Genomic DNA, 13,863 nt, shown 5'->3' on the forward strand with positions numbered 1-13,863 from the left:
GTCCGCCAGCATGTCTGCGTCCTCTTGAAGCTGTCTTTGGAGCCGTTTCACCAATCATTTGCCATCATGAAACAGCCAAGGCAAACCTGGCATTGCCCCTTTAAATACCCTACCCCTGGCATTGCCCCTTCAAATACCCTAACCCTGGCATTGCCCCTTTAAATAGCTGCCAGTGGTCCCTACCCCTGGCGCACAGTGCGCAGGCGCGCCTCCGGAATGCCGTTGCTACCCAGGTGCTTTCTTCAGCAACGGCGCGGCCGCAACCAAACTCTATTGACTATTTGAGGTCTGACTGGCAGGTCAGCGGACCAATCAGCCGCCAGATTCGGCGGACGGCATCCATCTTTAGCCAATCAGCGGTTAGCGAACGGAGAGGGGGCGGGGCTTCTGCTAGCAGGCTGGCGGCGAGCCGGGCCGGTGGAGAGCCCGACGCTCGCTACCTGGATGAAGAAGGAAGGCAGCGGCGCACAAGCCGCCCGGGCCTGTGGCATGGAGAACGGCAGCGTGGAGGAGACGGCGGCGGCGCTTGTGCGGGAGTATCTCAGCCGCAAGGTAGAGCGTCTCCGGGCCGCGACACTCGGTGCACCGGGCCGGAGTGTGGGATGGAGGAGCCCGCCCGGGCCGGAGTGTGGGGTGGAGGAGCCCGCCCGGGCCGGAGTGTGGGGTGGAGGAGCCCGCCCGGGCCGGAGTGTGGGGTGGAGGAGCCCGCCCGGGCCGGAGTGTGGGGTGGAGGAGCCCGCCCGCAGGCAGGCAGTCCGGCTCACTGAGGGGAGAGGGGAGGGAATGGAGAGGGATCTAAATAGAAATCCCAATTAGCATTTGGCTCAAAATTTTTAAATCAGTAATTGAACCAATTGCACTCTATGGCAGTGAGGTGTGGGGACCGCTAACACAACAAGAATTTGCAAAATAGGACAAACACCCAATTGAGGTCCTACATGCAGAATTCTGTAAAACTATGCTCTGGACTCAAAGGAAAACCGTAAACAATGCATGCAGGGCAGAACTAGGCCAATATCCATTAATAATCACTATCCAAAAAAGAGCCACCAAATTTTGGAAACACCTAAAAATGAGCAACCCCCACTGCTATCATTACAAAGCCCTGAAATGCCAAGAGAGGACCATAAAGAAGAATACCCTCAGTCAACTAGTCCTGGGACTCAGTGAAGTTACTACTAACACTACTAACAATAACCAGCCCCAGGACAGTGACAGCGTAACACAAAGAATTCGAGCCAACACAATTGCCACTAAGCAAAAGGAAACATATCTGTCATATTGGGCAGAAACAACAAAAACCCAAAACAAACTCAATTGCTACTTGGCCCTAAACAGACAATACAACATGGCTGATTACCTGACCATGGTAAAGGATAACAAACTGAGAAGAACCTTGACAAGGTACAGACTTAGCGAACATAGCCTAGCGATCGAAAAAGGCAGACACAGGCTGCCAAGAGAAGGCAGGATATGCTCTCACTGCAGTCAGGGAGTAGTGGAGACAGAGATGCACTTCCTCACAGCCTGTGGAAAATATCAGGACATCAGGGAGAGGGGGGAAAGGGGGGGGGAGAGGGAGGGGGAGAAGGGGGGGGGAGAGGGAGGGGGAGAAGGGAAGGGGGGAAGGGGAGGGGAAGGGGGGAGAGGGAGGGGGAGAAGGGGGGGGAGAGGGGGGGGGGGGAGAGGGAGGGGGAGGAGAGGGAGGGGGAGAAGGGAGAGGGAGGGGGAGAAGGGAAGGGGGGAAGGGGAGGGGAAGGGGGGAGAGGGAGGGGGAGAAGGGGGGGGGAGAGGGAGGGGGAGAAGGGAAGGGGGGAAGGGGAGGGGAAGGAGGGAGGGGGAGAGAAGGAGGGGGGGGGGAGAAGAGGGGGGGAGAGAAGGGGGGGGGAGGGAGAAGGGGGAGAAGAGGGGGGGGGAGGGAAGGGGGAGAAGAGGGGGGGGGGAGGGAAGGGGGAGAAGGGGAGAGGGGGGGAGAAGGAGAGGGGGGAGAGAAGGAGGGGGGAGGGGGAGGGAAGGGGGGGAGAAGGGGGAGAAGAGGGGGAGGGAAGAGGGGGGGAGGGAAGGGGAGGGGGGAGAAGGGAGGGGAAGGGGGGAGAAGGAGGGGGGGAGAAGGGAGGGGAAGGGAGGGGAAAGGGGGGGGAGAAGGGAGGGGAAAGGGGAGGAGGGGAAAGGGGGGGGAGAAGGGAGGGGAAAGGGGAGGAGGGGGGAAGAGGGAGGGAGAGGAGGGGGGAAGGGAGAGGAGAGGGGGGAGGAGGGAGGGGGAGAAGGGAAGGGGAGGGGGAGAGAAGGGGGGAAGGGGGAGGGGGGAGAGAAGGGGGGGGAGGGAAGGGGGGGAGAAGAGGGGGGAGGGAAGGGGAGGGAGAAGAGGGGGGAGGGAAGGGAGGGAGAAGGGGAGAAGAGGGGGGGGAGGGAAGGGGGAGAAGGGGGGGAGGGAAGGGGGAGAAGGGGGAGGGGGGAGAGAAGGAGGGGGGGGAGAAGAGGGGGGGAGAGGGGAAGGGGGGGAGAAGAGGGGGGAGGGAAGGGGGAGAAGAGGGGGGGAGGGAAGGGGGAGAAGAGGGGGGAGGGGGGGAGGGGGAGAAGGAGGGGGGAGAAGGGAGGGGAAAGGGGGGGGGAGAAGGGAGGGGAGAAGGGGAGGAGGGGGGAAGAGGGAGGGAGAGGAGGGGGGAAGGGAGAGGAGAGGGGGGGAGGAGGTGGAGGGAGCGGGGGGGGAAGGGGGGGGGGAGGGACACACGGAACAAAAGCAACAGACACACAATACAAGGGGTGCCACACAGACCGACCAGCATACTGATTCGCAATCTTCCCCCACCACCGTGGAACCACAAGCGAGCCGCTCACAAGAGATACGCACACACCAGACACCCCAGCCTAGCACACACACTGAGTCCAAGCGAAAGCCACCAGACAGTAAACACAAACAAGGCTGACGTCGTAATACTCATAGACTCAAATGGGAAATTTCTATGGGAGAAAAAGCTTTTCCCTAGAAGTAAAGTAGAAAAGATCTGGTGCCCAACAACAAACAGAGCCATGGGATGGCTGACCAAAGCCAGATTAGGCTCCCCCCAACACATAATAATACACACGGGCACAAATGACCTAAAGGCCCAACAGAAAGAGGTAGCAACATCGCTCAGAGCAATGATTAGGAAGGCAAGCAGTACATTTCCAAACACTAGAATCACTGTTTCCACAATATTGCCGAGAACAGACTTCAACAACAACACAATTCATGAGATAAATGCCAGCATAGCAAGAGACTGCGAATCAAACCACAACGTACACCTGGCCCAACACCCCACCCTCGATGAGGAATGTCTTTACGACCACGTCCACATCCAAAGGCAAAGAATATCGATCTTTGCTAAAGCCCTGAAGGACGTCGCTTTTAACCGGGTCCATACCCAGACTCCAAGAGGACCCCCCCCCCCCCCCGACCACCAGAGATCAGCGGGGTACATATCAGGAACACTACAAAGACCACCAACACACCAACCGAGACCAGAGAGGATCCCCATGCAAAACAACAATATCAGACCTGCACCACTCCTGTCCCACAGGGGAATAGGACCGCTCCCAGCCAGACAGAGGGAGAGATGCACAAGACGTACGCAATACCTCAGACAGAAACAATCCATTAAGAGACAATAAGCAGATGTGCAGCAGCATCTACTTCCGCCTTATGGATCAAGGACTAATTAATAGAAAGAACTGTAACCAAATTGTATTAACTTTTATAGACAACTGAAGTGATCTTTTTTTTCCCCACACTTAGACACGACAAACACGTACCACTCTTTAATATCATAGTAAAAGATCAAACTTAACATGAAATCCTTATATATTTCGACCTGGAATATCCAAGGTCTACGCTCTTCAGTGCGAGAAGTGAAGAGTAGGACCCCAGAGTTCATAGATGAAACTAAAGACCTAGATATTATCATTTTACAGGAAACTTGGTATAAAGGAAAAGGACACACTGGCTGTCCCCAAGGGTACACTGAGCTGGTGGTCCCCTCCAATAAATTACCAAGTGTAACCCAAGGCAGAGACTCCGGAGGCATACTGATCTGGTTTAAAACAGAACTTAAGAATTACATCAAATTTATAAAAAAGGGCGAAAACCATATGTGGCTCAAACTTGAGAGGGAGATTATCTCAAACACCCAAGATGTTTACATTTGCGCACTTTATATCCCCCCAATCGATTCCCCGTACTTTAAAGAGGACACCTTCTCCAACATGGAGGGGGAAATTATCCAATACCAGGCCCAGGGGAACGTGTTGATCTGTGGGGACCTCAATTCAAGAACGGGCGAAGAACCAGACTTCACCAATAATCAGGGAAACAATTACGTTTTCGGGAATAACCACTTTGACATCCCTTCCCTTCCATACAGGCATAACTGCGACAAGCAGTCAAATACCAACGGAAAACAGCTACTACAGCTCTGTCGAAACCTGGGTCTGTACATTGTCAATGGTAGGTTCATAGGAGACCTCCTAGGAAGATCGACCTATTGCTCACCTCTTGGCTGCAGCACAGTAGACTATATGATTACAGACTTAGACCCATCCTCTTTCAGAGCATTCACAGTCAAACCACAAACAACACTGTCAGATCACAGTCAAATTACTATGTTCCTCAAAAAGACAGAAACAAACAACATAGAAACACAACCCAGTAAACTGTACAACACCAAAAAATCGTACAGATGGGCCAAAAACGACACGGAAAAATACCAGAAAACAATTAGCAATGCATCAACTCAAGCTCTCTTAGACACCTTTCTGGATAACATATACACTCACAATAAAGAAGGCGTAAACCGGGCAGTTATTAAACTAAACAATATTTTTGATAATTTGGCAACAAATGCAAACTTGAAAGCTCGCAAGAACAAACCCAAAACAAAAAACTATGAAAAATGGTTTGACCGAGATTGCCATAACATGAGGAAAAAACTTAGAAAAATATCAAACCAAAAACACAGACATCCAGAAAACGAGGAATTACGCCTTACTTATTGTCAGACACTAACACAATACAGAAACACACTCAGAACCAAAAAAAGAGCAATATATTAAGAATACACTCAGCTCCATGGAGGAATCCATTGATTCCAATTGTTTCTGGGAAAACTTGAAAACACTACACAAAAAACAACACGACGATTTGGCCATTCAAAATGGGGACACATGGGTAAACCACTTTGAAAAATTATACCAGAAAAACACACTAAGACCAGAGCAACACCAAATATGCAAAAAACTGGAAAAGCTAGAAATGGCCATAAAAGATAACCAAAACCCGCTAGACGCCATAATAACAGAAAAAGAACTTCTTGAAAAACTCAAGGACCTGTGACCAGGAAAAGCCTGCGGGACAGACGGCATACTGAACGAGATGATTAAACACAGACAACAAAATGAAACTGGCTATCCTAAAACTCTTCAACTTGGTTCTGAGTGTTGGTTATTTCCCTGATATCTGGAACAAAGGACTCATAACGCCCATATACAAAAGTGGGGACAAAATCGACCCAAACAACTATCGAGGCATCTGTGTAAACAGTAACCTGGGGAAGGTATTCTGTAGCATCATAAACAAAAGACTTATAAACTTCCTCGAGGAGCACAATGTCTTGAGTAAAAGCCAAATTGGATTCCTGCCAAACTATAGAACATCCGATCATATCTTCACCCTACAGACCCTAATTGACAAACACGTTCACCATAACAAAAGCAAAATCTACGCATGCTTTGTAGATTTCCAGAAGGCTTTCGACTCCATCTGGCATGACGGTTTATTCCTGAAACTTATCGAAAGCGGGGTAGGAGGGAAAACATATGATGTAATTAAATCAATGTATACAAACAACAAATGTGCAGTTAAAATTGGAGACAAACAAACAAAATACTTCCCACAGGGGCGGGGGGTGACGCAGGGCTCGCCAATCTCACCGACACTCTTTAATATTTACATAAATGGATTGGCAAAACTACTTGAACAATCTACAGCACCCGGCCTCACCCTATATGAATCCAAGGTTAAATTCCTCCTCTATGCAGACGACCTGGTTCTGCTGTCACCAACTAAGGAGGGTCTACAGCAGAACCTGGACCTGCTGGAGTCGTACTGCCAGACTTGGGCCCTGACAATAAATCCCCAAAAAACCAAAGTCCTTGTGTTCCAGCAAAGATCCAAACATCAGGGACCCAAAATAAATTTCACAGTAGGAACAACCAAAATTGAACAAACCACTAACTACACATACTTGGGCTTAAAAATCAGTTCTACGGGAAACTTCAAACTGGCTGTGAATGAACTGAAAGAGAAAGCAAGAAGGGCTTTCTATGCCATCAAAAAATCAATCCAAATAGAAATCCCAATTAGCATTTGGCTCAAAATTTTCAAATCAGTAATTGAACCAATTGCACTCTGTGGCAGTGAGGTATGGGGACCGCTAACTCAACAAGAATTCGCAAAATGGGACAAACACCCAATTGAGATCCTACATGCAGAATTCTGTAAAAGTATCCTCCGGACTCAAAGGAAAACAGTAAACAATGCATGCAGGGTGGAACTAGGCCAATATCCATTAATAATCACTATCCAAAAAAGAGCCACCAAATTTTGGAATCACCTACAAATGAGCAACCCCCAATGCTATCACTACGACGCCCTGAAATGCCAAGAGCTGACCATAAAGAAGAATACCCTCAGTCAACTAGTCCTGGGACTCAGTGAAGTAACTACTAACAATACTAACAATAACCAGCCCCAGGACAGTGACAGGGTAACACAAAGAATTCGACCCAACACAATCGTCGCTAAGCAAAAGGAAAAATATCTGACATATTGGGCAGAAACAACAAAAACCCAAAGCAAACTCAATTGCTACTTGGCCCTAAACAGACAATACAACATAGCTGATTACCTGACCATGGTAAAGGATAACAAACTGAGAAGAACCTTGACAAGGTACAGACTTAGCGAACATAGCCTAGCGATCGAAAAAGGCAGACACAGGCAGACCAGGCTGCCAAGAGAAGACAGGATATGCTCTCACTGCAGTCAGGGAGTAGTGGAGACAGAGATGCACTTCCTCACAGCCTGTGGAAAATATCAGGACATCAGGGAGAATTTCTACCAAAAATTCTCACAAATATGCCCTGAATTCAGAAATCTGAATGACAACCAAAAACTCCCATTCCTACTGGGAGAGGAGAGAAGCTGTGTAACACTGGCGGCACACTATGTTACAGCTTGCCATGAACAGAGGGACAACCAGTAAACTAAGAAAAGAATATATATAAACAATGCGAATGTATATTTATACACTCAGGGATATACCTGTTTATACACTGTATGAATAGAACTGCTTTTATGTGCTCAACCATAAATGTATTTTGATGCTTTGGCAACATAAGATGTAACTTATCATGCCAATAAAGCGATTTGAATTGTGAATTGTGGGAGGGGGGAGGGGGGGAGGAGGAGGAGGGAGGGGGGGAGGGGGGGAGGGGGAGAGAGGGGAGGGGGAGAGAGAGAGGGGAGGGGGGAGAGAGAGAGGGGAGGGGGGAGAGAGAGAGGGGAGGGGGGAGAGAGAGAGGAGAGAGAGGAGGGGGGAGAGAGAGAGGAAAGGGGAGGAGGAGAGGGGAGGGGATGGAGGGAGAGAGAGAGGCTTACTGTATGGGGTACGGTAGCATAGTGGTTGTGTTACTGGACTAGTAATCCAGAGGCCTGGGCCAATTATCCGGTAAACATAGAAGATAGGAGCAGGAGTAGGCCATTCGGCCCCTCGAGCCTGTTCTGCCATTCAATGAGATCATGGCTGATCATCCAAATTCAGTACCCTGTCCCTGCTTTCTCCCCATATCCCTTGATCCCTTTAGCCTTAAGAAATATATCTAACTCCTTCTTGAATATAGTTAATGAATTGGCCTCAACTGCCTTCTGTGGTAGAGAATTCCACAGGTTCACCACTCTCTCGGTGAAGAAATTGCTCATCTCAGTCCTAAAAGGCTTACCCGTTATCTATAGGCTGTGACCCTTGGTTTTGGACTCCCCGCCATCGGGAACATCCTTCCTGCATCCAGTCTGTCTAGTCCTGTTAGAATTTTATAAGTTTCAATGAGATCCCCTCTCATTCTTCTAAACTCCAGCGAGTATAAGCCTAATCGACCCAATCTCTCTTCATACGTCATTCCTGCCATCCCAGGTATCAGTCTGGTGAATCTTCGCTGCACTCCCTCCATGGCAAGAACGTCCTTCCTCAGATAAGGCGACCAAAACTGCACACAATACTCAAGGTGTGGTCTCACCAAGGCCCTGTACAACTGCAGCAAGACATCCTTGTTCCTGTACTCGAATCCTCTCGCTACGAAGGCCAACATACCATTTGCCTTCTTAACCGCCTGCTGCACCTGCATGCTTACCTTCAGCGACTGGTGCACAAGGACACCCAGGTCTCGTTGCACTTCCCCTTTTCCCAATCTATTGCCGTTCAGATAATAATCTGCCTTCCTGTTTTTGCCACCAAAGTGGATAACCTCGCATTTATCCACATTATACTGCATCTGCCATCCATCTGCCCAATCACCCAACCTGTCCAAATCATCCTGGAGTTTCTCGGCATCCTCCTCACAGCACACACGCCCACCCAGCTTTGTGTCGTCTGCAAACTTAGAGATATTACATCTAGTTCCCTCGTCTAGATCATTAATATATATTGTGAATAGCTGGTACAAATCCCATCATGGCATCTGGGAATTTAAATTCAGTTAATTAATTAAATCTGGAATAAAAAGCTAGTATCAGTAATGGTGACCATAAAGCTACTGGATTGTTGTTAAAAACCACCCATCTGGTTCACTAATGTCCTTACCCGGTCTGGCCTATATGTGGGAGTACCTTCACCACACGGGCTGCAGCGGTTCAAGAAGGCGGCTCACCACCACCTTCTCGCGGGCAATTGGGGATGGGCAATAAATGCTGGCCTTGCCAGCGACGCCCACATCTTGTGAGTGAATTAAAAAAAAAAGTTCTACTATGGTTGGGATCAGCCAACTTAATACAGAGTGAACTGTGGTCTGATTGGCTCCGTATCGTACCCATTTAAATTACGGCCCGAGCTATCGGGCTTTATGCACTTTAAAAAATGTTATATATTACAGTACTACTTGGAGAATTTTGATTTATGTATAAAATGTCATTTTTCTTTAAAGAGTTGAAAGTTTATAAATATCCCTGTAGAACTTGATCAGTAAAAGCATTTATTGTGCAGTTGATTGTGAATTCCTTTGCTGTTCACGATTAGAAAGAGCCTGGTATTGTTGGTTGAGGTGGAATTTTTTTTTGGTCATTTGCCAAAGGTGATGGGAAGAGAAAATTTAGATAGGTAATCCTTAAAGGTGAGTTGCTGCTCTTAGCGAAGGTGATGATATGGGTATTGCACGTTTAGACAGTGGAAAATGGGTTGAGGAGAGATTGAGTCGAGTGGGCCTATACACTCTGGAGTTTAGAAGAATGAGAGGTGATCTCATTGAAACGTATAAAATTCTTAGAGGGCTTGACAGGGTAGAGGTTGCGAGGTTGTTTCCCCCCTGGCTGGAGACACTAGAACTAGGGGGCATAGTCTCAGGATAAGGGGTCGGCCATTTAGGACTGAGATGAGAAATTTCTTCATTCAGAGGGAGGTGAATCTTTGGAATTCTCTACCCCAGAGGGCTGTGGAGGCTCAGTCGTTGAGTATATTCAAGACTGAGATCGATAGATTTTTGGACACTACGGGAATCAAGGGATATGGGGATCGGGCGGGAAGGTGGAGTTGAGGTAGAAGATCAGCCATGATCTTATTGAATGGCGGAGCAGGCTCGAGGGGCCGTATGGCCGACTCCTGCTACTATTTCTCGTTCTTAAAATAGTTCTTGCTCCTGATCGCTGTCCAGTGATTTCTGCTGGAAAGTATGTGTGTGGATATTGGGTAAAGACAACTCAGCTGAGATGCTCGCCACGGACAAATTAACTGAAGATGCTACTGGCTAGGTTATTTTCTAAATGTTGAAAAACAAGGAACTGTAGAAGAGCAGAGATTCAGGAGTCCAAGTTTTTTTAAGATTTGTTTATGGGATGTTGGCGTCGCTGGTAAGGCCAGCATTTATTGCCCATCCCTAATTGCCCTTGAGAAGGTGGTGGTGAGCCGCTTTCTTGAACCGCTGCAGACCGTGTGGTGAAGGTACTCCCACAGTGCTGTGAGGGAGGGAGTGCCAGGATTTTGACCCAGCGACGATGAAGGAACGGCCGATATACTTCTGAGTCAGGATGGTGTGTGACTTGGAGGGGAACTTGGAGGTGGTGGTGTTCCCATGCGCCTGCTGCCCTTGTCCTTCTAGGTAAAAGAGGTCGCGGGTTTGGGAGGTGCTGCCGAAGAAGCCTTGGCGAGCTGCTGCAGTGCGTCTTGTAGATGGTACACACTGCGGCCACGGTACGCCGGTGGTGGAGGGAGTGAATGTTTAAGATGGTGAATGGGGCGCCAATCAAGCGAGCTGCTTTGTCCTGGATGGTGTCGAGCTTCTTGAGTGCTGTTGGAGCTGCACTCATCCAGACAAGTGGAGAGTAATCCATCACACTCCTTACTTGTGCCTTGTAGATGGTGGAAAGGCTTTGGGAAGTCAGGAGGTGAGAGACTTGCCGCAGAATACCGAGCCTCTGACCTGCTCTTGTAGCCACAGTATTTATGTGGCTGGTCCAGTTAAGTTTCTGGTCAATGGTGACCCCCAGGATGTTGATGATGGGGGATTTGGCGATGGTAATGCCGTTGAATGTCAAGGGGCAGTGGTTAGACTGTCGCTTGTTGGAAATAGCCATTGCCTGGCACTTGTGTGGTGCGAATGTTACCTGCCACTTATCAGCCCAAGCCTGAACGTCGTCCAGGTCTTGCTGCAAGCGGGCATGGACTGCTTCGTTATCGGAGGAGTTGTGAATGGCACTGAACACTGTGCAGTCATCAGCGAACATCCCCATTTCTGACCTTATGTTGGAGGGAAGGTCATTGATGAAGTAGCTGAAGATGGTTGGGCCTAGGACACTGCCCTGAGGAACTCCTGCAGCAATGTCCTGGGGCTGTGACGATTGACCTTCAGTCATCACAGTGTACTATAGGCCTCCAAACAGTCAGGGGGAAATAGAGGAACAGATATGTAGGCAAATCTCAGAGAAATGTGCAAATAATAGGGTAATAATAATGGGGGATTTCAACTTCCCCAATATTAACTGGGATAGTCAAAGTGTGAAAGGCTCAGAGGGTGTAGAATTCTTAAAGTGCATCCAGGAGAGCTTTTTGAGCCAGCATGTAGAAAGTCCTACAAGAGAGGGGGCGATACTGGACCTAATTCTAGGGAATGTGGCCGGCCAAGTGGAAAAAGTGCTAGTAGGTGAGCACTTTGGTGATAGTGACCATAATATGGTAAGATTTAAGGTGGTCATGGAAAAGGACAGGGATGGGCCGGAAATAAAGGTTCTAAATTGGGGGAAGGCCGATTTTAATAGGATAAGGCAGGATCTGGCCAAAATGGACTGGGATCAGCTACTTGTAGGAAAATCCGCATCGGAGCAATGGGAGGCTTTCAGAAGGGAGATTGAGATCATACAAGGGCAACATGTTCCCATAAATGTCAAGAGTGGTTCCAAAAACCACAGGGAACCGTGGATGTCAGGGGATATACGGGAATGGATTAGGAAAAAAAGGAGGGCTTTTGGTAGATACAAAAGGCTAAAGACGGAGGAAGCCCTAGAGGAGTACAAAAAGTGCAGGGGGATACTTAAAAAAGAAATTAGGAGATCAAGGAGGGGCCATGAAATAACACTGGCGAGCAAAATAAAGGAAAATCCGAAGATGTTTTATAAGTATATTAAGGGTAAAAGGATAACTAGGGAAAAAATAGGGCCCATTAGGGACAAAAGTGGCAATCTGTGTGTGGAGCCGGAAGATGTAGGAGGGGTTCTAAATGAATTTTTTGCATCTGTTTTCACTATGGAGAAGGACGATGTAGACATAGAAATAGGGCGGGGGGACTGTGATATGCTCGAACATATTAACATCGAGAGGGAGGAGGTATTGGCGGTTATAGCTGGCCTAAAAATGGATAAATCCCCAGGCCCGGATGAAATGTACCCCAGGCTGCTGTGTGAGGCAAAGGAGGAGATTGCGGGGGCTCTAACACATATATTCAGGACCTCTCTGGCCACAGGGGATGTGCCAGAGGACTGGAGAACCGCTAATGTAGTACCATTATTCAAGAAGGGTAGTAGGGAAAAACCGGGGAACTACAGGCCAGTGAGCCTAACATCAGTGGTAGGAAAATTACTGGAAAAAATCCTGAGGGACAAAATTTGTCTCCACTTGGAGAGGCAAGGATTAATCAGGGATAGTCAACATGGCTTTGTCAAGGGAAGATCATGTCTGACTAATTTGATTGAATTTTTTGAGGGGGTGACTAGGTGTGTGGATGAGGGTAACGCAGTGGATGTGGTATACATGGATTTCAGTAAGGCCTTCGATAAAGTCCCGCACAGGAGACTGGTCAAGAAGGTAAGAGCCCATGGAATCCAGGGTGCCTTGGCACATTGGATACAAAACTGGCTTAGTGGCAGAAGGCAGAGGGTGATGGTCGAAGGTTGTTTTTGTGACTGGAAACCTGTGGCCAGTGGGGTACCACAGGGATCGGTGCTGGGTCCCTTGCTGTTTGTGGTCTACATTAATGACTTGGATATGAATGTAAAGGGTATGATCAGTAAATTCGCGGATGATACTAAAATTGGTAGGGTGGTAAATAGCGAGGAGGGTAGCCTCAGTCTGCAGAACGATATAGATGGGTTGGTCAGATGGGCGGAACAGTGGCAAATGGAATTTAACCCGGAAAAGTGCGAGGTGATGCACTTTGGGGGGTCTAACAAGGCAAGGGAATACACAATGAAGGGAAAGACCCTAGGCAAGACGGAGGGTCAGAGGGATCTGGGTGTGCAGGTACACAGATCCCTGAAGGCGGCGGAACAGGTGGATAAGGTGGTAAAAAAGGCATATGGGATACTTGCCTTCATTAGCCGAGGCATTGAATATAAGAGCAAGGAGGTTATGATGGAGCTGTATAAAACACTGGTTAGGCCACAGCTGGAATACTGTGTGCAGTTCTGGTCGCCACACTACAGGAAAGATGTGATCGCGTTAGAGAGGGTGCAGAGGAGGTTCACCAGGATGTTACCAGGGCTGGAGCGCTTCAGCTATGAAGAGAGACTGGGCAGATTGGGTTTGTTTTCCTTGGAGCAGAGGAGGCTGAGGGGGGACATGATTGAGGTGTACAAAATTGTGAGGGGCATAGATAGGATGGATGCTGAGGAGCTTTTCCCCTTAGTAGAGGGGTCAATAACTAGGGGGCATAGATTCAAGGTAAAGGGCGGGAGGTTTAGAGGGGATTTGAGAAAGAACTTTTTCACCCAGAGGGTGGTTGGAGTCTGGAACTCACTGCCTGAAAGGGTTGTGGAGGCAGAAACCCTCACAACATTTAAGAAGCATTTGGATGAGCATTTGAAATGCCATAGCATACAAGGCTACGGGCCAAATGCTGGAATATGGGATTAGATTAGACAGGGCTTGATGGCCGGCATGGACACGATGGGCCGAAGGGCCTCTATCCGTGCTGTATTACTCTATGACTCTATGACTCTAACCATCTTCCTTTGTGCTAGGTATGACTCCAGCCAGTGGAGAGTTTTCCTTCCGATTCCCATTGACTTCAGTTTTACTAGGGCTCCTTGATGCCATACTCGATCAAATGCTGCCTTGATGTCCACTCTAATCA

General features: G+C 48.7%; 1 protein-coding gene across 2 annotated transcripts in view; it reads left to right on the forward strand.

Moving 5' to 3' along the window:
• Positions 1-404: 404 nt before the first annotated feature.
• The window catches only part of mindy4 (MINDY lysine 48 deubiquitinase 4), a 277,344-nt gene continuing 263,885 nt past the window's right edge, over positions 405-13,863 (forward strand). For both annotated transcript variants that reach the window (XM_085987410.1, XM_085987411.1), the window contains exon 1: positions 405-552. In XM_085987410.1, coding sequence (XP_085843536.1) covers positions 445-552 — 108 coding nt within the window. In that variant the 5' untranslated portion in view covers positions 405-444. The remainder of the gene's footprint in view (positions 553-13,863) is intronic.

This window comes from Somniosus microcephalus, chromosome 5 (assembly GCF_052327205.1).
Source record: "Somniosus microcephalus isolate GS21.2 chromosome 5, FLI_Smic_1.0, whole genome shotgun sequence".
In the NCBI taxonomy this organism is placed as follows: domain Eukaryota; kingdom Metazoa; phylum Chordata; class Chondrichthyes; order Squaliformes; family Somniosidae; genus Somniosus; species Somniosus microcephalus.